The following is a 27,291-nucleotide window of genomic DNA, read 5'->3' on the forward strand; positions in this document are numbered from 1 at the left end:
CACACCCCTCGGCTTCTCCCTTCTCATATTCCAAACAAAGGAAGGAAAAATAATTCACCCCCAAGTTTGCAGAGTGTGTAGAGTGAGGGCATATCGTTACAGAAAGAATGGCCTCCACAGCATGCTTCCTCCACCACCACGCCCTCTCCACCCCCACAAGAGTCTCTTCACAGCGCCAACTCCCCTCCCTCAGACCCTCCCAGCTAGTCTGCCGTGCCCAAAAGCAGGCTGCCAATGAAGACGATGGCGCCGCCGTCTCCCGCCGCTTGGCCCTCACCGTCCTCATTGGTGCTGCTGCCATTGGCACCAAGGTCAACCCTGCTGATGCCGCCTATGGTGAAGCTGGTACTTGCCTTCTACTTTATGCTCAATTCCAACTTTACTGGTATCGCCTGTTATATTATTGAATTTGGAATGAGTTTACTGTTGATGACTCTATTTAACATGCCTGCCTACCATAGAAATCGGATCGATCCATTGTTTTTAAACTGGGAATCCATAGTTTCAGACTATATATATGTAAGTTCCCAAATGCAGAAAGGCAATGAACATAATCTCAGTTTTAGAAAGGAGGTAAAAAGTGTTAATGATCTAGAGATTAACTTTTGACCCCTATTATGGCAAATTGCAGCCAATGTTTTTGGCAAACCGAAGACGAACACCGACTTCTTGCCCTACAACGGAGAAGGTTTCAAATTGTCGATACCATCAAAGTGGAATCCAAGCAAAGAGAGGGAATTCCCAGGACAGGTCCTGAGATATGAGGACAACTTCGACTCCAACAGCAATGTCTCCGTCATAATCACTCCAACTGACAAGAAATCCATCACTGACTATGGTTCACCCGAAGAGTTCCTCTCTAAAGTAAACTCTCTGTTTCTCTCGTTCCCCAATTGTCAGTTTTTCCCCTCAGAAGGGATCAGGGTCTGCCTTGTTTAGATGTTTTTTTTTTTGCTTTCTTTTCTATCGTGACAAATATGCTGTTTGTGGACCTCCAAGTATGAGTTTTGCTGGCATGGTGTGACGCCATGTTTTCTAATCAATATGCTTTGGTTGTGGGCATCTGCAGGTGGACTTCTTGCTGGGGAAACAAGCCTTCTTTGGCAATGCCAATGAGGTAAATACTATAAGCTCTTCAAGTTTCGTGTTACTAGGAGAACCGATAAAGGGTATCACTCCAATTTGGAATTGTATCAACACCCATCACAACTGTATGCATATGGAAGCATCTTTCCAACAAAAACCAGTATGCAAATAAGCACGAAACCTTATCTGCATACTGAGCCTTTTTTGAACAAACACCGCTATGGAAATACACACAAATCTCATGACAGGGTGCGCTCATTCTCATGGAAATGGTCAGGGTGGTTTCGACGCAGATGCGGTTGCAACAGCAAACATACTGGAGAGTTCAACCACAACAGTTGGTGGGAAACCATACTACACCATCACGGTGTTGACGAGGACTGCTGACGGAGATGAAGGTGGGAAACACCAGCTAATTACTGCTGCTGTGTCGGACGGAAAGCTCTACATTTGCAAGGTACAGGCTGGGGACAAGAGATGGTTTAAGGGAGCAAGGAAGTACGTTGAGAGCACTGCAAGTTCCTTCAGTATTGCTTAATGGATTAATGTGGGTTTGTATGTAAATCACCTGAAGAAATATGATGTTTGTTTTAAGACGTCTAAAGCACTAGAGATGGTTAATTTGGGAGGAATTTTGTGTGGATATTCCAACGTTTCTTAAGCCTATAAAGACCCTCTTTTTCTCTCCATTGTTCTCTCCTCAAAGAGAACACATCCACACACATGCTGGTATAAATTGAACTATTTCCTCAAAACTCCATTTCCATATACCAATTATGTGAGTTTGTAACATGTTTGGATCATCAAAGAAGCAACATAACTGATTAATACGAGAGCTTAATTCAAACTCGAAAAGGAATAAAACTTGTTTGACAGTGATTTTGGAAACGCTTTTAGTGTAAAAGTATTTTTGAAAACAAATGAGGTGTTTAACAAATTTTAGAAAACACTTTTAAAAGTCTAACAAATTATTTATAGTGTTAAAAAATTATTTATAGTATTTTTGGGACTTAAAAACACTTTTAAAGAAAAATGTACTTTAAAAGTGTGTTTGACAGTAATAATAAAAAACGTTTTTAATATTTTAAACACGGCCCAGACGTGCCTAAGAACAGTCTTCATTGCTAGAATATTTTATGGATTGTGGAGTTTTTGAGTTTGGTTAGCAAGAGAATAAAATGCCTGGTTTAGGGTACAAATAAATGGAAAGAAAATTAATGTCATGGAAAAACTTAGAACTAATAATGAGTAAAAGACTGACCAGTTGGAATCCTTTGGAAACGGGTTCTGATCAGAACATTTCTCAATTGTTCGTGGGCATATATACCATCCACTCAAATTTTTTAAAATTATTACTATGTATATTTAGATATCAAAGACCGATAAATTCACCCATAATCTATTAATTTTATTAAATTATTCTTAAAAATATTTGACTCCTCAAATCATTTGACATTTGAAAATACCTAAATTATCTTCTTTTTTCTTTCTTTTTTTGGCTTTTTCGAGCATTTCAATTTTGTTTTTTATAATTTTATTCCTCTTTCTTTTTCTATTTCATATTATTATTATTATTTAGTTTGTTATTTATAACATCCATATTGTTAGTATTAAAATTACTATTATTATTATTATTATTATTATTATTATTATTATTATTATTTAGTTTGTTATTTATAACATCAATATTGTTAGTATTAAAATTACTATTATTGCTATATTGTAATTTTTTATTAGATTATTATTATTATTGGTGGACATATATCGCATGACTGATTCAGAAATGTAATATTATTATTATTATTATTATTATTATTATTATTTAGTTTGTTATTTATAACATCAATATTGTTAGTATTAAAATTACTATTATTGCTATGTTGTAATTTTTTATTAGATTATTATTATTATTGGTGGACATATATGGCATGACTATTTCAGAAATGTAACATTATTATTATTATTACTATTATTATTATTGGTGTATATATATATCGCGTGACTGTTTCAGAAATGTAATGTGATTATTACATATATAGTTTATACATGTATAAAATGTGTATTAGTCTCAAGAAATATATTGATAAAATAAATTATGGATATGTTACAGAGACTTCAATGGACATATATTGACTTACACCCAAAAAGAATAAGTTATGCATGTATTATAAATTTAGTGTAGTTGTCTTGTACATACATTATAATCGCCATTTATATAGCTTATACATGTATAAAGGTATGCTTGATATGCAATAAAGGTATAAATGAGATGATATGATGATTAATTATACATATCATATAGTTTCATGGACATTTATACGTTTGTGCACCAAAAAGCAATGTTTTGTACACTTCCTTTATGTGTTTTGAGTATTTTCTTTGTATATAAAATACGATTGTTGATGTATTAGTATTAAATTGACAAGTTTATTCCATTGCTCACTTAGTCCGATGCATTATACTTTTAAGGGTCTAATCCCAATCAACTTCAAGTGATTTCAGAGTCGGTTTTTTAGGTATGTATGCATTTGATGTAGTTGGAAAATTGAAGATGGGCAAAGCATTCAAACACTCCATAATGAGTGTTCAAATAGTGCCCTCAATGTTCAAATGTCCCCTATGGGGAATTCAAACATTAGACATACTTTTCATTTTTATTTTATTTTTTTATATTTGCATATTTTGGGATTTTTTGTAAAATTAAAGTTTGAATTGTTTTTATCCTAGGTGTTACATATAAATACTTGACTTTTTGAAGTTTCAAAATAGCTATCTCTTTGCTCTAGTACTTCATCTCTCAATCTTGTAAGGGTAATTTTGAAAGGTCTTTTCAAAAAACTGTTTGATCGATAGCCTTAGCATGAGGTTATTCCATGAAAGAGCGCGAGGTGTTGCATTGATAACCTAAAAAAGAGTGTAGGTGTGGATCAATATAAGACCCTGAGAAGTAGTTGCATTTGGATTAGGTAAAATTGTGTATCTTTCTTTCAAATTTAGTGGATTGTTTGTGGTCAATTAAGGATCCCTGGTTTTTTACATTTTGGTTTTGAGAGACTCGATAGGTAGTTTTTCTACATTAAATCTTGTGCTCAATTGTGTGATTAATTATTACTGTGTGTGAGATTGATCATCTTTTTCTCATTATATATATATATTTAAAAAAAATCTATATAAAAACTATAAATTTTTGGATATCTAGTTTTGACAACCTATTCAACCCTCTCTAGGTTGTTTCACTAATCAAGACAAATGTTTTCAAGTGCTATTAGCATAGGTGAGATTTTAAACATAATAATAATTATTTTCGATTCCTAGATCAATAGAACCCTAAAGAAGTGGAAAATCCATAAACTATATATCATTCATTAATGAGAAAATCTCCCTATTGAAAACTCTGAATTGATCTTTTTTTTAAATAAATAAAAAATGCAAGGTGTAAGAGGTTGGAACATGTTAGAATATGGGTGGTTACCCCACTTACTATTGATAAGAATGATAGGTTAACCAATGAATTGAAACCCAAAAAAGAATAGGATAAGTTAAATAATATGGGGTTGAGCCAATGCTAAAGCCCTTTAATATATTTTCAATGGAACTTATGAATGAAAAGGGTAATTTGTTTGAAAAAATATTAGTTTTTTGAATCTAAAGACCATAATGTCATGATAAAAAATTAATCACTTTCTTTGGAGATAAATCAACTAAAAAGAATTTATGGAGCCATAATGAAATATTTTACCCTAGTTCAAAATTTTTGACTAACATGATTTAGAAAGGAAACATATGTAGAAAAGAGGTTTAAGTTATATTAGCAAGTCTAAAGCACATACAATTGGAAAGACTATTTTTGTAAAACCTAAACAAAGTTCCTTCTCTCATAAATATACCTTTAAGCAAGCCCCTAAATGTACCGTATGTATGAAACTTGGACATTTTGCTAGTAAGTGTTATAGTGAGCTCTTCGAAAAATTTCAATCACATATAAATAGTCTAATGACTAAGTCAAACTCCACTATGAATTAAATCCTAGATATTAAAGAAGGTAGAAAGTCTCACTCCAATTCTAAGAAGGGTCAATCTAGCATTGTTCTTAAAATTAGTCAAATTTGGGTCAGGAAAGATGATCTAATTGCACTTCAAGGTACAAGCCTAGTGAGTTTCAAGTCTATTCCTTTAGATTCTATTTAGAATTTCATCTCCTAGGAAATCTTTGAGAGCTTCCTCTAGTAAATAACACATTTTGTTCCATAGTGTAGGTTCTAGTCTTAATATTTCATTTTTTATCCTTAGTATTAAGAGCCCTTGGTTTTTTTTTTTTTTTCCTCTTGGACTTTTGCTTCTGTCATCTTCATTGAGTCTATGCCTTGGATTTAAGGGGAGGTAATTTGTTCTTTATTTTAGGGCGTCTCATTTAGGTGGAGTGTTATGTGTACCTAACAATAAAATTGGACATTCTAGATTCTAGGATCTAAGACTTAGGGGTAGGAGGATGGGAAAGGGGGATTATGTAGAGATGCTAAAATTAGTTCATTTCCTAAGGGCTATATTAATTCTATTAATTATTGTTTATTTCAATTTTTTTTTAAAAAAAAGGTTTTTTATTACTGTGACATGCTTGATTTAAATTTTAGTTATATTCCTTATAATTTGAAACAATCATAGTAGTTGATAAAATGATTGGAATTGAATCATAGATATATTTTTCTAAGTATATAGATCTATAGTTTTTTCTGTATATGCTTTTGTTGCATAGATCTAGAGATTCTTAGGATAGTTTTGCATGTACTCCAATGATCCAAGGCTTGGAATGGACCAATTCAAATATTCCAACAACTAGTACAACATAGGTTATGGAAAGACATGCTAGAACCTTTCTAAGGAGTGCTTGTTGCAGGGTTTTTTTTTCAATCCCATAACCTTAAGAGATGAATATATGTTATTTAAATCTTGAATGTGATTATGGATGTTTTAAATTGTTCGTTCTCTTATATTAGGTTGAACACTTTATAAGGAGTATAGGATTTTTATTGTGATTGAGAAATTTTAGTTTTTTTAATTCTTAGATGGATTGTAGGCTCCGTTTCAAAGGAACATAGGTTTTTTCCTTTATTGTAAGAATATGGTTTTTTTAATCTATCCTTTTAACCCAAGAAAAAGAAGATTGCATTCTAGACATTCAATGACATCCATGGTGAGGAACTTGTCTATAAAGGTGAGTTTTTTGGTGCAATCATCAAACGCTTAAGCAAGACGCTCAAGCGCTCCAAGATGGTTCAAGTAGTTCTTAAGGCATCTTGGGCGCTCCAGCATCCCACTATCTATAGTTCTTTGCCTTCAATAAGTGAGAAGGTTGCATGATAGACATGTACTCACCTTAGCTTTAGTTGTAAGCTTAATTGTGCAGGTTAGTTGGAGATACTAATTTTTCCATGTATTACACTATTGCCATTTTTGTCAAGTAATGGGAATAGTCAAATCTCACTAAAAAGGAAAGAACCTATAACTAATAAAACATTTTGTATCTAAGCCTAAGTTTTATTAATCTAAACAAAATCTAAAAATTGGATGTCCGAGACATTAGATATTTTAATTCCAAAAGAACTTTTAGTCTACAATCCTGTATAGAACCATAGGATGTTTAAAGTTAATGCATACTAACATGTGTGGAACTTTTAGCATTCATGCAAGGGGGATAGATACTCTTATCACTTTTATTGATGATTATTCTAGGTGTGTATATGTGTAAAATCTGATGCATTGGATAAATTCATTGAATTTAAGGTGTACCTTTGAAAACCTATTAAGTAAACATATAAAGGGACTTTGATCATATCAAAGTGGTGAGTTTGGATCTAGTAAGTTTGATTCTTTCCTTATGAAGCATGGGATTATATCTCATTTGTGTGCACCTAGGACAATATCATAAAGTGGAGTAATGAAAAGAAGAAATCGAACTTTGATAAACTCACTAAGATCGATGATGAATTTTTCATCACTTCTCATATCCTTTTGGGGATATTCCTTAGAGACTGTCTTACCTCCTTTACCTAAAAGGTATATTAGTTCATAGGAAATCAAAGAGGATCTCAAGGTTATTATTTTTACAGATAAGACCATTTGTTGGGTTTTGGTTGTGCACCAAAAAGTGTCAGATTCCTAAATGCAAGGCTTTAAATTATAATCCAGTGGATACTAGGGTCAATCCCATATGGATTGTTATTTTCTTACACTAGTATCATAAAGGTGTTCCTAAATATCATCTAAGTAAAAGAACAAAAATATATAGCAGATTGATCCTTAAAAGGTGCTAGAAGTACACTACAGATAAAGCAGCAACGCCAAATGAGATTCCTAAGGAGTTCTACTACTTCAAAAGAACAAAAATAAAAACATAAAAATGGGCAGCCTCCCTGAGATCATATAAAATAAAGGTCTTGAGACATTTAAAACAAATATGCAAGCGAGAGATACTCTCATTTGCTACAATAAAAATGAGGATATATGTTCACTAACAAGTCACTTTCCCATAAAAACAAACATCCTACTAAATAAGTTAAGCAGAAAAGGAATTTGCAGGCACTGTAAGAGAAGGCATAGATAGAGAGTATATATACAAAACCCTAGAAAATAAATCAGCATCTGAGCTTTGCCTCATTGTTTCAGGATTCGGCTCTGTTAAACCCTTTTTTCAAAACTAACTAATAATCAATTGATCAATTAATCAAATATAGAAATGAAGCAGTAGATGATTTATTATCACAAGAAGCTGCACAATTCACATGCTTGTTTGATATGAATGTCAGATTGAGATGAGGATAAAGTATTTACATAAAGCAATGGTCAAGAAAGACCTATTAAATAACCAAAGATACCATGGTTTTTTCATCTCTTTTAAGTTCCTCCATTGCAATAGTGGGTACCATTTGGGTGTGTGCCCTTGCGCTTCATGTTTATCTTATTTAAGCCCCATATTCGAATTGTTCGGTCATCACTGGCTGATGCCAACATGTGGGGGTTGGCCGGATTCCAGCTAACACAGTTAACAGATCCAGAATGACCTGGCAAGACCTCTATCAGCTCTCCAGAGCTTTTGTGCCAAATATATACCTGCAAAAATGGGAACAAAACATTCATTTCCTTCGGGTGAAAAGACAGAGAAAGGATCATGCTCATGCTCTTAGAATCAAAAAAGCAAAATAACAGAAGACCGAATCCAAAACAATGAGACATTTTACAGCAGAACTTTCTGTCTCCCATCTACTGTCCAACTGTATCAATTCTTCTTATGAAATCCTTCTTAAGACAATCACCCACCACTTGGGTTCAAAAGGTTGAAAAAAAAAGAACAAGAAAAGACGAAGAATAGATAGAGAATATTCTAGATCAACCTATCTGATGCAAATCCTCAGAATGAACAGGACACGTAAAGCAAAGACATGCAAATCCTCAGAATCAACAGGACACGTAAACCAAAGACATGCAACTCCTCAGAATCAACAGGACACAACTCACCACACAACAAAGGGGAGGCAAAGTGCGAAATGAACAAAGTCAAGCTAAACCATCAAAGAGATTTCAGAAGACATTCTTTCTCCACTGCTTCCTGATGAATGATCCATGGTTCCTGCTCTACAACCACTATCAGTGGAAAAACGGTTATCTTTCCAATGAAGGGTGGTCATAGATATCAATTCTATTGTCAAGGGAAGAAAGACTAGTTAAAAGTAGAAAATGAGGCCACGCTGGCAAACTTGCTCCAAGATGAGAACAAACTACATTGCCCTTGGTGGTGAAGAAAATTTTGACTATCCCGCCCCAAAACAACTAAAAGCCTAAATAGAGTTCAGTCGACAAGAAGCTGGCCAAGCTTAAGCCATTGGACCATATCCACCGATCCTACCTAAACAGAAACCCTTTTCTTGTTCACTCTTCCACCATAAGCTTAACAAGATGATATTGATCCCTTCCCGACTTTTTTTCCTTTGCCTACACTACTTTACATAAATCCAAAACAGAGCCAAGGAGTATTCCCTAAAATGGAATCATGCTTAGCATACTGTTGAATTTATATTGTAGATTCATGTGTTCAAGAATTAATGCAAATTGAGAGTTGATTCTTTTTTTCTATTTCTCAAAGCATCCATGGAAAATACAGCAGAAGATATTTTCAAATTAGTAGACACCATGCACCCACACATGCACAGAAACAAGCTAGGTTTCTAACCCTTTCAGCTTAAAAACTGTTGCTCAAATATCTTGGACACAGAGACAAAAATTGCATTAGGGGTACCTTTACAGACAAAATTTGCAAAAACAACATTTGAAAAAGTTTTCTTTAACACATTAGAAAAAGAAATAATAATGAATAAATACAACCTTGATAAAGATCAATAGTGTAAAAATCATACTGGAGAATTATAAATTGTTTTGGCCAATCAGTCCAAATGTAGAATATTTGACCAAATCAAACATGTTAGCCTGTTATATGTTGCAGGTTCACTGCCTAGTAGCATATGCTTGTAGGTCGAGTGAACTTAACATTGTCTCAAAGCTCTTATTAACTAGGGGTCTTGAGTTTGAGTCTCACCTTCTGTTTATTCTCCAATCCATTCCTTCATAATTTGTAATGTGATTTACCTCTCCACATGTTGTATGGGCTGGCATGTGTAAACTTGGTATACACAGTGAGTCTACTACCTCATAGCTAAGCTTTTAGACCAATTGGTAACTTAACAAATGAAATGCAACAATTTTTGAAATGAGGAATCACTCAGTTTTGAAACGAAGCAGGATTAAAAAATAGGACCATAGCTCTGGAATATTTTGACAAAGCATATCACATGAAAGGACTACTAACATATTCAAGCAATGTAATTATTTTCAGCATGACCCAAAACTATTGTTTTGCTCAGTTAGAAGCTGTTGTGGCTTCCACAAAGGCCATATACTCTTGTTGATATGTCCAAAAACAGAACTTTATCAATAATCCACAAAATACACAACCAAGCAATAACAAAATCAAAATAATTACACAATTAATTCCACCCAAAAAAAAAAAAAAAACAAAAAAGAAGCTATTGATCATAATCAAAGACAACCTTACTCCTAATGTGTTAAACATCTAGAGTAAAACTAAAAACAGTACCTGTGAGTCCTCACTACCGCTAGCAATAAAAGCTTCCTCAAAACCACCGAAACAGGACCTAATGATAAATCGTTCTCGTTTGTGACCTTTGTACTTGGCAATAAACTTGGCCTCACCTTCGATGTTCCATAGATGGATTTCTTGGTTAAGAAGGTTCACCAGAAGGAACCTGCAATCCCTTGATAATGAGAATGAAGTAATTGTATGATCCTCCTCGATAAATTTCTCAGCTTTTGCTTCCCTGTCAAATAATAGTATAGCAGTATCTTTACATATACTCATAATCTGATTCCCATTGCTTGCTATTTCCAAGTCAGAAATCTGAAGAGTTCGTTGCCCCTTCCAACATTCCAACTCTTTCCCATCCAAATCCCACATGCAGATGCTCCTATCAGTAATGCCAGCGAACACCCATTTCCCATCAGGAGACCATCCACAGGAGACAAGGCCAACACCAGCTTTTTCATAAATGCGGAGGCATTCACCAGAAGAGACATCCCAGCACCTGACAGCCTCCTCTACACCACAGGTGAGGAGTTGATGGTCATCAGGGCTCCATGAAACATGAGATACAGGTTTTTGGTGACCTGATAGTTTATGCTTTAAGGACACTCCACCATTCACATTAACCTATAAAATACAGAGTTAAAATATATATATTAGGACAGTGGAGAATGGAAGCAGAAAAAAAATGACAACAATATCATAATAGCCATAGTTGTTAACTCTTAATATGTATTGTGCGTCATTTTTCTATAGAGAATGGAAGAAGAGAAAAAATGACAATAAGATCATAATACTCATGATTGTTAACTCATAAAATGTTGTGTGTTGTTTTTTCTACTTTTCTATATCATGTATTGTATTATATTGTGTATTTCAAATTCTTTTGTCATATAATGAAAAGTAACTAGAAGCATGCATATATGAAATACATATATATTGGAAGCATGATGTACAAAGTAAAATATAACCAATTTTCAGAATGGTGGTAGGATTACTATGTCATAGCAAGTGAAAACATTGAACATTAGAGTTTTGAAATTTTCGATTTAACAAATATGAGTTTAATGCACAGATTCAACACAAAATCCACAAAAATAAACTTTTCGAAGTTTTAACTATGATTTATTTTTAATTATATATTCTAATTAGAAATCTATGCTCATATGTGTTGTTGATTTGTATGTCTTTATATGTCATCTCTAAAATTTCAACTTTCCATGTTTGTTATCATTTATTCCCCATCAGAAAAATAAATACAATAATAATAATAATAATAATCATCTAAGTAAATGTTTTGTTTGCTAATTGCTAATCATTCATTTAACAATTTCCCAATATTTATTGATAATAACAAACTAAGTAAATGATTTAGTTCACTAATTGCTAATCATTCGGATGACAATTTCCCAATATTTATTGCAATGATAAAATTAGTTAATTTCAACATTTCATGTGTGCCTTTAATAATAACTGTGTAGCTTTTATGCAGGATTATTTTACATTTCTCTTCCTTTTATGATTATTTTCTGACCCCCCCTTTTTTTTTCTTTGAGATAGTGACTTATTTCTAACCTTAAAGTACATTTTAAACATTTAATACAATAATCCTTCTACGAAAAAAAAAATGAATTATATTTTTCTTAGAAACTACGGAAAATAGGCAAAAGTAAATGAATCATTGTGTTACATATCACATATGTATTGTAGGATACATACAAGAAAAGACAAAATGCTGATACCTATTGATTTCCTGAGAAAAATGTGCCATATCATTGTACACGTATTGTACGTGTTTAAAAACTACAATTATAGCAAATAAATATGACACTAACAGGTTCTAAAATACAAATGGCCATGGAGGCCTCAAGAGTCTCAATAATTGGGTGTTACCATCATGAGAATTCCTGTACCAACTTTAATATATAACACATCATAATCAAATCCAATCTCACCAAACGTGCGTGGGTAGGGTCAGGAAGGTGGGAAGAGGAGAGTGGAGGGAAAAGAGAGATGGTGGAAGAGGAGAAGGTAGATAAATAAGTAATTAAACAATTTCTTATCAACATACGACATTAATAATGTTACCTCCCATATGATTGCCAATCGATCACTGGATGATGACGCTAAGTATTTCCCATTATGTGAAAATTGCAAAAACCAGACTTCATCCCTGTGTGCTTGCAATATCTGTTCAATTAGGAGTACCAAGAAATATTCAAAATAATGCTCCTATAGATATTTGTAAAAAATGAATAAGAAATAAAAAGAAAAGAAAAACTGATCAAATACAACCACTGTGATAAATATGATGTGTAGTTTATTTAGGGCAAATATTATCTTTAGAGAAAGGAAATAGGAAATTAAGTTGAACTTGGACAAATATCCGTGAAATCTGTCCCGCCATTGAATTTTAGACAGACAAATGTAAAATTTGAGGATATAACAACAATAACATTAGTAATAAAAATATCAAAATAAAGGATATTTCCATTTATATTAATTTTTCCATAATTTCTACCGAAATTTCTGTGTTGAATAAATTTGAGTGTTTTTCTTCCAAATAATAATTTGATGGCCTTCCTACAGGAATCGAGAATATTCACTGTTTTGCTCATGACCTTATCTTTTATGTTGATACAAGGTGGTGATAGGGCATATTTTATATTATTTAATGCCCTCTGGATGTTTTTTATGTTTCTTCTTCAATTTTTTGGGAAGTATAGTAGTTCATTCATAAAGAGTGTGTCTGTACCAGATGTATATAGAATTAACCAATGCAAAGCAACATTTCTCACAACGTTCTCATCCATACAAAAATTGTAATTTATTTTTTGAAAAAAATAAATAAATAAATAAGTTGCAAACCTTTTGCCAAAATTTTGCAAGGCTAAAGTTCAATCAGTCACCATCTTCTTCTTGAAATTGTATTAAATCCATCTCATTGAACTTAACTAATATTTACCAATCACAAATTATTTAAATCATAATACTCCCTCTACAAATAAGTTGTCAAAGGTGCAGCTTAGCTCACCGGGGTAACCAAATTTTCAACAATTTACTTCAAAGATTTTAAACCATTCCTAGGTCTTATTATTTGCAATAATTCTTTCAGGGTGTATAACTGAAATTTTATGAAACAATCACATGATTAATGAGAAAAAGAAGAAGAGAGTAGAAAGAAAGGAAGTGAGATAGATAAGCTCCCCCCTTTCCCATGAACCACGAGATCCCTTCTCCCTCTCTCCTAGAATATCTTCCAAAGCCACCCCCTAAGTTCCAACTAATCTTTGAGAGCCACCCATTTGTAACCACTAACAAAAAGATATTGCCACAAATTCAAGTGCAAATAGAATTGGAGGTTTGTTTCAAAAAATAAATCTCTATGGAGGTGGGTAATCATTGGGAAGTATGAGGAGAAGGAAGGGAGTTGGTATTCCAGGGAAAGTGAGGGTGCTTTTGGAGTTGGATTATGAAAGGCTTTTAGAAGACTTTGAAAGAATATTGATAGCAGAACCTCATTCAATATGTGGGCAATGGTAAAAGGGCAAAGTTCTAAAAGGACAAATGGTGTGATGATTCATCTCTAGAAGAGTCTTTCCCCTCTTCGTATTCCATAGCTATAACAAAGGATGCTTAGGTGGCTGATGTGTGGGATCAATAGGCTGAGGGCAGACATCAGAACCCTTGCTTCTCAAGCAACTTGAATGACTAGGAAATGGAAAGGATTGAGGCCATTTTTAAGGCTTCAAGGCAAGGCTACGAGTAGGGATGAGGAAGACAAGAGGGATTGAATGGATGTAAAGAAACGTAAATTGTCAGTCAAGTCCTTATAAAATTTCCCTAGGCAGGAAAGAGCAGAAGAGTTCCCTACAAGGGTGGTTCTTTAGAGTGCAATGGCTCACACAAAAGTAGTGGTTTTTGCATGGGAAGTTTATTGGGGAAAGATGTTGACATTGGATAGGCTAAAAAGAAAGGAATGGTCACTAGTAAATCGATGTTTTCATTGTAAGGAAGAGGAAGAATCAATAGATCACATCCTTCTCCATTATGCTAGAGCTAAAATAATATGGAATTTGGTATTTTCCCTATTTAGGATTACTTAGGTGATGTCAAGTTCAGTAAAAAAAAAAATCCTCTTAGGATAACATGGTTCCTTTGTAGAAAAGATGAAAAAGAGAATATGGAGGTTATCCTGTCGTGCATTTTTTTGGTCTTTATAGAAGGAGAGGAACAAAAGAGCATTTGAAAGCAAAGAAATGTCTTATCAAACCTTTAAGTCCTATTTTCTCAACAATCCTTTTTTCTATGTTAATGTTATATGAATGGGGTCTCCCCAATTATGATATATTTTATTGATTGGTTGGAGACTTCGTGAAGAGACTTTTGCTTTTTTAAGTCCCTTGCTTCTTTTGCTTTGTCTCTTGCCGTACTCTGTATACAATCTATATACTTTGTTGCACATTTCGTTAGGTGCTATAAAAAAAAAAGGTGCAAAAATACAATGCAGAACAAAAATGGACAATAATAGCCTACTTCTCTTACCAATTAATGCACCTGTTAGGGTTGAGGGCTCTTCGAGATATCTTGAACTAAAGGAAGGTGTTAGAATCAACTTTCTTGTAAGCCGCTTAGCCATGAGAACTTTTAGGGCACTTTAGAACCCAAAATTAATTAAACTAATCACTATTTCCTTCTTTAAAGGAAAAGAATGATATTTAGGAAAATAAGCCCAACATAACCAAGGCCTAATATTTCTCGCCCAAAGAAAATGAAGATAATACTCTCAAGAGGTAACGACAGAAGAAAAATCAATAATTTCGGGATCCTAAAGGTATTTAAAATAAGAACAAAATTCCATTAGAGATAAATTTTTTTTTAAAGGCAATAAAAGAGAATAAATTAAAAGTGCCTTAGAAAGCGCACACCAAGGTACACACGATTTTTACAATATAGGCTAAAAGGCTAGCCAAGGAAAAAGAAAACAAAAAACAAGCTCTTTCTCCTTACTTGGAATTGTACCAATTGACAAAACCTATCATGGACATTGAGTAATCATGCATATATGTTGAACTACCAATTTTCCTAAAAGCTTAAGCTTGTAAGATTTAGGCCCTCAATGTATATCATGCACTCTTAACACCTTCCCTCATATGTAACCTCCATTTTTGTAATTACACTTGGGCTTAATAAATTGAGCAAATAAACATGTGATGGTGAGGTTCAAACGCATATCCTCCCACCAAACAAGACTCTTATATCGTGTTGAAACATGACTTCCCACCAAACAAGGCTCTAATACCATATTGAACAACCAATTTATTAAACCCATGTGTAAGCCCAAAAAGAGAGGCTACACATGATGAAGGGTGTTGGAAAGCATGATATAAATTGTGAACTCAAATCCTATAAGCTTAAGCTTTTAGGAAAATTGGTTGTCTAATAAGGTACACTATAGTCCATTCTTAGAAAAAAAAGACATAAAAGAAGAATTAATTGCTTGATCCGATTGTTGAACATCATCAAACAACCTCTTATTGTTTTCCTTCCATAAAGTTCACTAGGGGGAGTTATTGGACAAGGAACACAAAAAGTGTAGAAGGTAGTTCCTTTTCAAGCAAGAATAAAGCCAAGGGGTAGGAAGAACAAAGAGTCCTCCCGCCAAAGATCCTCTATGAATATAATCTTAAGACAATAATTGCCAATCAATCTAACATGAAGAAGAAAGAAATGCTAACCCTAGAAAATAGCATTCCAAGGGCAAGGTAGAAATTCTTAGCTACTAAGTTGGTGCCCTATCCATTATTTCTCAACACATTTACTTTTCATAACAAAATTGCCAACAAGATTTCTTTCTTAAGGAATCACAACCAAATGAGGAACCAATTTGGGCCCTTTTTTTTATATGTAACATTTTTTTCAGTGTTCAGACTCAAACTTGAAACCCTCCATGTTCCCACTCAACCCTTGTTGCCTGAGTCAAGTCTCAAAGGCCCCTTTTAGACCAAAATTTCATTCATTCCAACTCCAAAACCAAATCACCACCTTAAACTCCCTAACCTTGGGTTTACACACTACTTGCCACCTAATAAGACAACATACGACTTATGCACCCCTTCCTTTACCTAGACCATAAGAACACCAACAAGAATCTCTCAATCCTAGCATTCATGCTAACCAAAACTCTTTAAATGGAAGAAGAAAAAAAAGATGGGTATACGGACAAGGCAAGAGTAGTGAGAGAAGTCTTATTCCAGCACTCAAAACACTTATAATTGATTTAGATATCAAAAAGTTCTACAGAAAGGGAAAAAGTAAAAAATGAAGAACCTCAAATTCTTTTGTTTAATTTCCAAAAGAAACCTTTAAGGTAAATGAAATGTGAAGAAAATTATTTAAAAGCTAAATATTTTTAAATTCTTCATTCTCTATGTAAAAAGGGAGTGTTGAGACAATTTGGAGAAAAAACTTATTTTCAAACGTATTTTTCATTTCACTAAATTTTTTCTTTCCTTATGTTTTTTATCCTTTCCTCCTTTTTCGCTCACATTCCATTATCAAAATGGAGTTTTAAACTCTCCCACAACAATGAGGCTAAAAAAATCTAAGTATTTTAATGTTGACTCACTAGGGGTACTAAAGTATTTAACAAGCCAATTGCTAGTCATACATAATGATGGACACCTAACAAAGAATTTTTCTTGATTTGGACCTGAGGGCCTAAAACTTGATTCAACTGGAGATTTTAAGATTAGGATTTCATTTATAGATCATGCTACAAAAGTTCTCTACCTAAATGTGGATACCAAAGTTTTTAAAGGCAAAGCGTTTTTGTGTCTTTGAGGCGAGGCATAAGCCTTGAAGCATTAAGGCGTAAGCCTTTTGATACTATCATTTTTAGAATTAATAAATATTAAAATATATAAAAAAAAATTAAAAGATAATTGAATTATATAAATTTTTGCTATTAAATATCAAATTAATTTCATAACATTTTTTTTTTTTTTTGATAAATAAGCACAAAATAGATTAAAAAGGCAAAAGGCCACAAAGCATATAAGGAGTATACACAGCAGCCTAAACCTAAAAACGCAAAAAACAAGCAACCTCACTAGCCCTTAAGTGGACGCTAGCCACTGCAAAAAGCCTAAGAGCGAAGAGGACTTTTCTCCAATAAACACCTTAGCCCAACTCCACAAATTACATACAAAAGGATTTTTGAGCTTCTGTATAGCTAAGAACCCCCCCCCTCTAAAAGCTAATTTATTCATTTCCTTCTAAACCGTCCAAAAAATACACAACGGAATGGAAATCCAGATCTTTTTCCTTTTTTTCCCTACAAAAGAGCCCTTCCAACTGAATAACATCGCTTTAACCGTCTCTGGGAACACCCACTGAATCCCGAACAAGGTAAGGACGATCTCCCAGAGGACCTTGACCACTATACAATATAAAAGAATATGATTTACAGTTTCTTCTTCACAACCACACAAAAAACAGCGATTAGGGAGCAGCCACCCCCGTTTTTGAAGCCTATCCAGAGTGAGAATCTTCCCCCACGTGGCCTCCCAAGCAAAAAAAAACAGCTTTAATTGGAACCTTATCCACCCAAATGCACTTTTTTGGGAAAGCAAAATCGTTTGGAGCAACCAGCAGATTATAAGCATCCTTAACCCCAAAAACACCACTTCCCCCATCTTTCCAGAAACTCGAATCCTCATCTGAAGATATCCTGAAGTCCCTCAACATATTAAGCAAATCTCCTATCAAATCCAGCTCCCAATCATTAAAAACTCTAGAGAATCTAACACTCCAACCTCCTTGACCAAAACTAGGGTCCCACACTTCATTAACCGTTGCATTCCTATGGACTGCCAAGGAATAACTAGGGGAAGTTTTGGGACAGCGCAGCAATGCCACACCAATGATTAGTCCAAAACTTGACTTTAGTCCCTTTACCCACTTTAAACTCTATGTTATCCCAACACCAGTTTGCCTCCTTCAGAATCTCCTTCCAAATCCTCACTCCAAACGTCCCACGAGCCTCATTAGTCCTCCACCCAAAACCCTCTTGGCCATACTTCACCAAAATCACCTTCTTCCAAAGATTGTCCTTTTCAAAGGCAAGTCTCCATATCCATTTTCCAGCAAGGCCTTGTTCAAAAGGACAATCTTCCTTATGCCTAGACCACCCTTCTCCTTTTGAGCACACACCACCTCCCATTTGATTAAGTGGACTTTCCTTTCCAAGCTTCCCCCTCCCCAAAGGAAATCTCTTTGTAATTTTTCAAGCCTTCTTGCAACAATCTTGGGCATTCGAAAGAGGGACAATTGGTAAATCGGCATGCTGGCCAGCGTGCTCTTAATGAGGGTGATTCTCCCGCCTTTGTATATATATTGTCTTTTCCACAGAGCTAATCTTCTCCTCATTCTCTCTTCCACCCCATCCCACATAGAAGGAGCCTTGTGATGAGCTCCTAAGGGCAGCCCCAAGTAGACATTGGGCAGAGACCCCACCCTACACCCTAGCTCCACTGCCATTTCCTCAATCTCTTCCACCTCACCAACTAGAATTAATTCACTTTTGGCCAGGTTGATCCTTAAACCGGACGTAGCCTCAAACCAAGCCAAAATTTAGCTTAAAAAGGTTAGATTCTCTTTCCTTGCTTCGCAGAATATGATTGTATCGTCAACAAAGAGTAAGTGAGAGACGTTTATCTCCATCCTTCCTCTCCCCCGAAATCTGCAGCCTGAGATGAAACCCCCATCAGCAGCCCTTCTTATGAGTGCACTTAGCACTTCCATTCCCAAGACAAAAAGGTAAGGAGAAAGAGAATCTCCTTGCCGCAGCCCCTTGGTGCTCGAGAAGAAGCCTGCTAGCACCCCATTGACCAGAACAGAGAATTTGGCAGTTGAGATGCACCGCCAAATTCACTCCATCCACCGAGACCCAAAGCCCATCTTATGCAAGACCTTCATAAGAAAAATCCAATTTATGTTGTCATAGGCTTTTTCAATGTCCAGTTTACATATCAGCCCTTTCTCTTTTCGTTTTTGCCAGGAGTCAATCACCCCATTAGCTATAAGCGAAGCATCCAAAATTTGTCTGCCCCTCACAAACGCATTTTGATCCACAGAAACCACCCTTCCTAAAACCTTCTTCAGCCTATTTGCCAGCACCTTGGCCAAAAGCTTGTACAATCCCCCTAAAAGGCTGATGGGTCGGAAGTCTCCCAGGTCCTCAACAACCCCCTTTCTTTGGAATAAGGACCAGGAAAGTGGTATTAAGGCTTTTGGCAAAGGAGCTTTGATCATAAAACTCCTTAAACAACTCCAAAATCTCCTCCTTCACAAAGTCCCAACAAACTTGCCAAAAAGCCATTGTGAATCCATCCGGGCCTAGAGCTTTATCACCATTCATCTCCAACAGGGCAAAATGGATTTCTTCCTCAGAGAAAGGCAATTCCAAATTTTCAGCTTCTTGGAAACTTAGACGATGAAGATGCAACCCCTCAATGTCAGCTCTCCAGCCTGGCTCTTCTGAGAGCAACTGCTGAAAAGCATTGACAATCCCCTCCCTCACCTCCTGTTCCTCAGTCAACCACACCCCATTAATCATAATTCTGTCCAAGGAATTATTTCTTCGGTGGGCGTTTGCCATCCGGTGAAAGAAGCCTATGTTCCTATCCCCTTCCTTTAACCAAAGCTCCCTGGACAATTGTCTCCAATGGGTTTCTTCCAATAAAACCCACTTCTTATAGGTTTCCTTAGCTTCTTTTTTCTGCTCTATTTCCCCTTCTGATAGAATTCTCTCACTTTCCACCCCATCCCAGTACTCAACTTGTTGAAGAGCTGATTTTTTATTAACTTCCAACCTTCCAAACACGCCCCTATTCCAAACTTTGATTTTTTGCTTCATCTCCTTTAACTTAGTAGCCAGTCTGAAGCTGGCACTCCCTCTCACCACAATCCCCTGCCACCAACCCCGAAGCAGGTCCTTAAATTCATCAACTTTAAGCCACATATTCTCAAACCTAAACGGGGGGGGGGCCCTTCTTAACCCACCACCCTCCAGTAAAATGGGAAAGTGGTCTGAAGTAGGTCTAGGCAGCCTGCTTTGGAACTCCCCACTGAATTGGTCAAACCAATTCTGGGTCACTAGGAATCTATCCAGTCTAGCCCACGACTGATTATTGCTACCCCCATTCCAAGTAAACAACCCCCCTTGCATAGGAAGATCAAGTAGCTCTAGCTCGTCAATAATTTGGGCAAACCTTCTCATTGCACCAGTTAGCCTTCCCTGTCTACTCCTTTCCTTTTAGGAGAGAATAACATTGAAGTCACCCCCTAAACACCAGGGATCATCCCAAATGCCTCTGATCACCCCTAACTCCTCCCACAAACATTCTCTTTCCTCTCTAGAGAAAGGCTCGTACACTCCTGTGAAAATCCAAACGAACCCATCTTCTACATTCCTGAATCTACAAGAAATTGAGAATTGACCCACCTCCAATTCAAGCACATCCAATGTCCTTTTATCCCAACAAATCAAGATCCCTCCCGCAGAGCCAGAAGCATCCAAGGCACCTTAGTCTAGAAACCTTCCAATGCCCAAACTCCTCTCCACACCCTCCGACATTGCCTGAATTTTTGTCTCCTGGAGGCAGAACAAATCCACCCTCTGACTTCTAATCAGGGCCTTAATCACCTTTCTTTTGGAACTATCATTAGCTCCACGAACATTCCAACTCAGAAGCCTTAACTTCATTGGACTTCCATAATCTGACACCCTCTTCCTTGCATACCACATTTCTGCTTCCCCGTCCCCGTAGTTAATGAAACACTCTAGTCTTTTTAATTCCCTTTCGAATTTAGATTTCTCCAAAAGAGTTTTGTTGTGAATTCTTTCCCTTCTCTTTCTGATTTTAACCAAAAAATCCAAAATAACTTTCTCCAATCCCTTTGTCGGAAACCCCAGGAAATTGTTGAACCTAACCAGATCACTTTCCTCCCAACTGGCCTCCTCCCCAGCCTCTTACTTCTTGTGGCTTAGTTTGAACTAAGTTCAACTCTGCTCTTCTTACTTCATTGCAGCCGTTATTTACCTCCAGCAACTCCCGGCGAGTGACGAGGGTTTCCCCCTGGACGGTCTCACAAGCGGCCCCAAAATAGTCATAATACTCCCCTTCTGGAGTCCGACCGGGAAAAAAAGAGAAGGAAAAAGAGAACCCAGAAACCAAAATTCCTTTAGGATCAAGGACATTCCCATACCTCAAGGCTTCCTCAATTAAGGCAAGGTCAGTCTTCGATCTCTCCTTAGTTTGGAGCTCTTCTTCAATTTGCTTTCACAATCCATCCTTCACCCAGAAGTTGGTGAGCTCTGAGTTTGGACACCTCAAAATGCTTGGGCCAGACATAACCAATGAGAAGACCCCTCCAACTTGGGCTCTGCCCTCAAGCAAAGGCTGGGACAGGCCTCAACACTCTTCCGGCCCAGACTCCTTGTTGGATTCCTTTGCCTTGGCCCACCCAGAGTCCTTCAGAGACCTCAACTCATTAAAAGGCGACCCAACCTCATTCGAAGCAGTCAAAATTGGGCCTGGCCCAACGGGCCCAATTGCCGGAATAAGACTCTTGTGTGTCCTCTACTGGGCCCAGCTTAAAGGGCCCACCCAACAGCTACACGCCTCCAAAAGGCCTACCCAACGACCCGTCATGGCTCCGAATAAGAACCAAAGGGCACCCCGACCTGCTCATCTGCCCCTGCGTCCCATCGGAAGACTGAACCAGGGCCTCGAGCCAAGAGTCCTCCTCCTCCTCCATCACGCGTGCAAAGACCTCACCCCCAACCTCTTCTTCTGCTACAACTTTCTTCCCGCACTTACCAACTAGAAAAATCCTCATTAACGACCTAACCTCCCACCACAAGGTTAACGCGTAGCAAACCTCTTCAACCCAGATTTCCACCACATTAGGAAGCTCTTCGCCATTTAACTTCACCAGAATCCGGGCCCACTGCAGTTCCTCTAGCTTCTCCGTTTGGGTGACGACTGCCAAGAAACCCCCGCATTCCTCCCCTACCCTTCTCAGGATGTCCCGATCCCATAACGAGACGGGTAAACCCACAATCCTCACCCAGGCCTCGCTTCTTTTCTCTCCTTCCACCAAGCACCCCGTCTCAGGGCTCCACTTCTCCAGGCGCAAGAGAAGCCCCCTAACCGAGATTTTTCCATAGTTGAGAGCTTTCTTAGCTTCTGCCAACAACTCAAACTCTAGCAAAACCTTACCCCTTTCCAATTTTGCAGGCCCTAGCTTGCCCTTCAACCCCTAAATTTTTGCCATTTAGGTCCCCCAACTTTTCAAATCATCACTTCTCGAGCTGGGGTTCCAGAAACCAACAAGGCAGTGGACCAGCTTGTTCAAATTTATGCTCAAATCCTCTTCTCTAACCTCCACCCTAACTACTACTTTGCCTTTGCTCCTCGGCAACTGGACCACTTCCGCTAAGGTTTTCCCAAAATGGGTTTCAGCGCATCGCCTCATCCTACTGGCTTTCCCTCCTTCCCGTGGCTACCCCCAAGCTCCATAACGTCTCCGCCATTGAAGACCAGCCACCTTTTACCCCTCTGCCTTTGGGAATGAAGATGTTGAAGCTTTTCTTCTCCAAATCCACAACGCCCAATTGGAGAAAACACCCCTCTTTGTTCTCATCACGCACCAGCGAATAGGACCTCCCATTTTCCAGTTCTCGTCTCTTTTATGCAAAGAAGCATGCATTCCAGAAAGAGCCCTAGGCTCTCTGGTCCCAGCTTGACCCACGAAGAAATCCCTCTTTTCCTCTCCACAATAGTGGCTTGCAGTTTACCTTTCTTCTCCTCGACTTCGACCTCGAAAGTCTTCGACTCCACTCCGAAGCTACTCCCCCTCAAGCTTTTCCGAGACCCCGATCGGAACTCGCTCTCTACACCCTCGCTCGCACACAGACTCTCTCACTCTCCTCCATCGCTCTCGCTCTCTCTCTCTTTCTCTCCTCCATTTTGTACAATGTCCACGAAGAAATTAATTTCATAACCTTTTTTAGACTATAAAGAATAAAATTTCAATTATATAATGAAGTTCAAAGTCTACAAATTCAGATTCTAAATAATTTAATTATTAAATTGATTGTCTAATTTTTTTGTTGTTTGAAAAAAATTAATAACTAAAGAAAATTACAAAAATCAATTATCTAAAATTTTTTACTATTTACTGTAAAATCAATTATGGAAAAAGAAATTAGTAGTTTGCTAATTTTTTACATAGAAAACAGGGAGGGGGGGAGGGGAAGGCCAGCTTCATTAAACAAAGAGATCGGGATGCTTTTTGAAAAACCAAAACAAAACAGAAACATAAGGAAAAAACTAATAGGTGTGAAAAAAAAATAATAGGAAAAAAAATGAGCAATATAAAATGAAAAATAAATTATAAAACCAATTTGGGAGAAAATAAGATATTAGAACTAGAGAGAAGAAAAGAATAGAGAACGAAAAAGGAGAAGAAGGGAGAACTAAGAATGAAGAGGGAGAAGAAGAGTTGAGGACCATGTCGAGAGATCTCATTGGAGCAATGGGGAGATGTCCAAGTTATCTATGCCAGCGTGAGTCGTTACCATAGTTCACCAATAGTGAATTAAGAATTAGAGTTTTTTTTTTTTGTGTTTTCTCCTTTGATTGCACTTTCCACGGGCTTTTTGGTTAACAACAACCCACATGTCTAAGGCCTACGCCTCAACTGTTGATGCGTTGAAGGCGCACAAGAAGTGTGCCTTAGATAAGCTTCAACTCTAGAGGCGTGCACCTTTTATGAGTCTAGCACTTTTGTGAACGCTTCAACACGTTTTGGGAACACTTTGCCTCAAGGCGCGCCCTGAAGCGAGCCTCACCAACACCTTTGAAAACACTGGTGGATGCTTAAGAAACAATACATCTCATTCCACTAGCTAATGGAAAGGTGAGATCTAACACAATTACAACCATATATACATGATGGAAGGCATTTGCCCACATTTTAGCCATTCAAGAGATGCAAATTGCATTAGCTTTGGTTGTACTGGATAATATCAACATCCTTGGACAATTTCAACACGAAATTCTAGTGGTGTTTCCTTCTTCTAGAGCTAAAGAAAAAATTGAGTTGATACCCATGGTAGAAGTTTTTCTGAAGATACTATCTAGATGTGAAAAAATTAGCTTAAAAGGAGGGAATAGATGATGCGTAATTGATGTTGCATGTGCAACAATGAGAAAGAGTCAATTGATCCTTTGCTTCTCCATTATCCTAAAGCTAGCATCTCATGGCCACTTGTTTTCTCTCTTTTTTGAGTAGCTTGGTGATGCACTCCATTATAAGAGGAAATTTATTGAGTTGGCATGGATTTTTCATGGGAAAGAAGCGGAAAAAAGCTTAGAGGGTTGTCCCTCAATGTTTGTTTTGGATGTTGGGGAAGGAAAGAAACAGGAGGTCTTTTGAAGATTCGGAATAGTCAGATGAGAAGATCAAATCCATTTTCATAATTATTTTTTGGAATAAATTAGAGTGTACATAGGTGACCATCCCTAGTCAATGATTGACTTTGTTGATTGGGTTTAACTTAAAATAACGAGAAGGAAGTTGTTTTTTGTGTTTCTCTTTTAAGCATGCTTCTAGTTGCCATCAAATGTATACATTGTGTGCATGATGTTGCACCTTTTGCTTAGACATTTTTAATTTATATTTGCTATTTGCCTATCAAGAACAAAAGAAAAAAAAAATACTATCTAGATTTTTAATCTCAAAATAACCCACATTGCTAAATAATTGGATAAAGTTAATTCCCATTGTAGAAGATACACTTGTATATTTCATATTCTACTATCATTCAAATTTAATTATTTTTATTAACTCAAAAGTATACCACCATAAGGAGATGCCTTAAAGTTGACATCTTAAGTAGGACGACATTGAGGGCGAAGGACAGCAACCCATTAGAAGGCTTCCAAGTAGGGAAAAGTAGACCTAGGTTGACCCACTTGCAGTTTGTAAATGATATTATCTTTGTCTCAAGAGCTAGTATGGGGGATTTGAAAAACCTCAAGCTAGACAAGAGCACTTTCATTAACATCAATGTGAATCAGGATGGGATTGCTAGTTTGGCTTCAATGCTTGAATGTATTGTTTTTGAGTGGCCCTTAACCTATTTAGGTCTCCCCTTAAGAAGGAACCCAAAGGCTAATGTTTTTTGGCATCCAGTAATAGATAGAATTTCACGGAGACTAGATGGATGGAGAAAAGTTTGTTTGTCATTAGGAGGTCGGATAACCCTAATTCAATCTTGTCTGTCTCACATCCTTAATTATTTCCTCTTTGTATATAGGATTCCATTGGTAATGGCATAAAACATAGAGACAATGCAAAGAGATTTTATTTGGTCAGGGGTTGGGAAAGGAAAGATGGACCATCTCATTAGTTGGGAACAAGTGCACAAACCCAAGTTGGAAAGGGGCTTAGGATTAGAGAAGATTTCTTTGAGAAATAGAACTATCTTAGGAAAATGGTTGTACAGGTATCCTAGGAAGTGTGATGCTATTTGGCATAAGGTAATATTGAGTATATGGGACTCATCCCAACATCGATACCCCTAGAAGGCAATCGCACAGGTGTTCAAAGATTTCTCAACACGTACTAGTTTTGCGGTGGGAAAGAGGGCAAGGATTCTCTTTTGGTGAAGACTTATGGTGGGAGAATCAAAGTCTTTTACTTTCAATTTCCAAATCTCTTTAGAGTTGTTATACGGTTATAGTTAGAAATGCCTTAATTTATTCTCTTCTTTGCACCTCTTATCCTTTTTCTTAGAACCTTAATTTCCATCGCAATCTCACAAACACAAAGATTGAGGACTTATGGAAAAGTTCAAGCAAATCTCTTTAGTTCATGTTCTACAAAAAAGAGAACCAAATGGCAGATGCTCTAGCTAATTTAGTCACAAGTTTGGCATTGTTTAAGGATGAGACTATACACGTCCCTGTCTACCATAGGTGGGTACTACCACCATTACCAATATTGCAACAAGAAGAGGTCAACACTACATCAGTGCTAACTATTGACATCGAAGATTGGCGACAATCATTGATTGACTACTTAGAGCATGGGAAGATACCTGATGAACTAAGGCGTCAAACAAAGAGACTCATGTACTCTATCTCTCATGTGCACTTGATATTGTTTATCCCCGAACTAGAACTTGGTCTTTATCTACTTCAAGCATATTCTCAGTAAAATCTTTCCTTTCAACCCTATCCAATCAACTAGCCCCATCTCTTTTCTCTCAAGTGAAGTTCATATGGCAATCTAAAACCTTATCTAAGATCAAAGCTTTTTACACGGTTAGTGGCAAGCAAAAAGACCAATACCAACTACTTGCTACAAGCGCTCTTAGTCTTAACTATTACATTACACGTATGAGGAGTGGTGAATCGATTGATTGTCTCTTTTTTACATTACCCGAGGACTTTGGCATTGTGGGAAAGATAATTCAAACTAGTCAGACTAGATTGGGTTTCTCCTAGGAGCATCAGTGCCATGATAACCATTTCCTTTCGAGGTTAGGGGAGCATAGGTAGTAGCAAACTCTATCAAATTGCATTTCTAACTTTGATTTGAATAGTATGATGGAAAATAAATGCAAGAACTAATGGGATAACTAACCAAAGTACCAATGCTACCTTCATTGCTCTAATGCCAAAAAATAGTCAACATATCAACCTAGTCACTAACTTGCACAAGATCATAGCTAAGGTCGTATCAGGGTGGTTAGGTAAAGTCCTTCACAATACCACCTTCATGTCCCAGAGAGCTTTTCTTGAAGGGAGGCAAATTTGAATGTTGTCTTGATTGCCAATGAGTCGGTGGATGAGTAAGGGAGATCAAAAGAGGAAAGGGTAATTTTCAAAATTGATTTTGAAAAAGCCTATGACCATATAGATTGGAGCTTTTTGGATCATATACTTGAAAGAAAAGGGTTTTGTTCAAAATGGAGGTCT

General features: G+C 36.7%; 2 protein-coding genes across 6 annotated transcripts in view; one reads left to right on the plus strand and one right to left on the minus strand.

Annotated features, from left to right (window-relative positions):
- Window positions 1–1,775, plus strand: LOC117927319 (oxygen-evolving enhancer protein 2, chloroplastic). Of its 2 annotated transcripts, none has more exons than XM_034846802.1 (4): window positions 1–345; window positions 632–864; window positions 1,070–1,117; window positions 1,364–1,775. In XM_034846802.1, exons 1-4 carry the CDS (start codon window positions 108–110, stop codon window positions 1,622–1,624), a joined length of 780 nt encoding a protein of 259 aa, XP_034702693.1. In that variant the 5' UTR covers window positions 1–107; the 3' UTR covers window positions 1,625–1,775. The 2 variants fall into 2 exon arrangements, with proteins under 2 accessions (XP_034702693.1, XP_034702694.1); XM_034846803.1 differs by having other exon boundaries at window positions 235–349.
- A 6,010-nt stretch (window positions 1,776–7,785) lies between these two features.
- The window catches only part of LOC117926536 (WD repeat-containing protein 26 homolog), a 33,642-nt gene continuing 14,136 nt past the window's right edge, over window positions 7,786–27,291 (minus strand). For all 4 annotated transcript variants that reach the window (XM_034845653.1, XM_034845654.1, XM_034845655.1 and 1 more), the window contains exons 3-5: window positions 12,323–12,424; window positions 10,232–10,861; window positions 7,786–8,193 (exon numbers count right to left, since the gene is read on the minus strand). In XM_034845653.1, the coding sequence (XP_034701544.1) occupies window positions 7,978–8,193; window positions 10,232–10,861; window positions 12,323–12,424 (948 nt within the window). In that variant the 3' untranslated portion in view covers window positions 7,786–7,977. The remainder of the gene's footprint in view (window positions 8,194–10,231; window positions 10,862–12,322; window positions 12,425–27,291) is intronic.

This window comes from Vitis riparia, chromosome 12, assembly GCF_004353265.1.
Source record: "Vitis riparia cultivar Riparia Gloire de Montpellier isolate 1030 chromosome 12, EGFV_Vit.rip_1.0, whole genome shotgun sequence".
In the NCBI taxonomy this organism is placed as follows: Eukaryota; Viridiplantae; Streptophyta; class Magnoliopsida; order Vitales; family Vitaceae; genus Vitis; species Vitis riparia.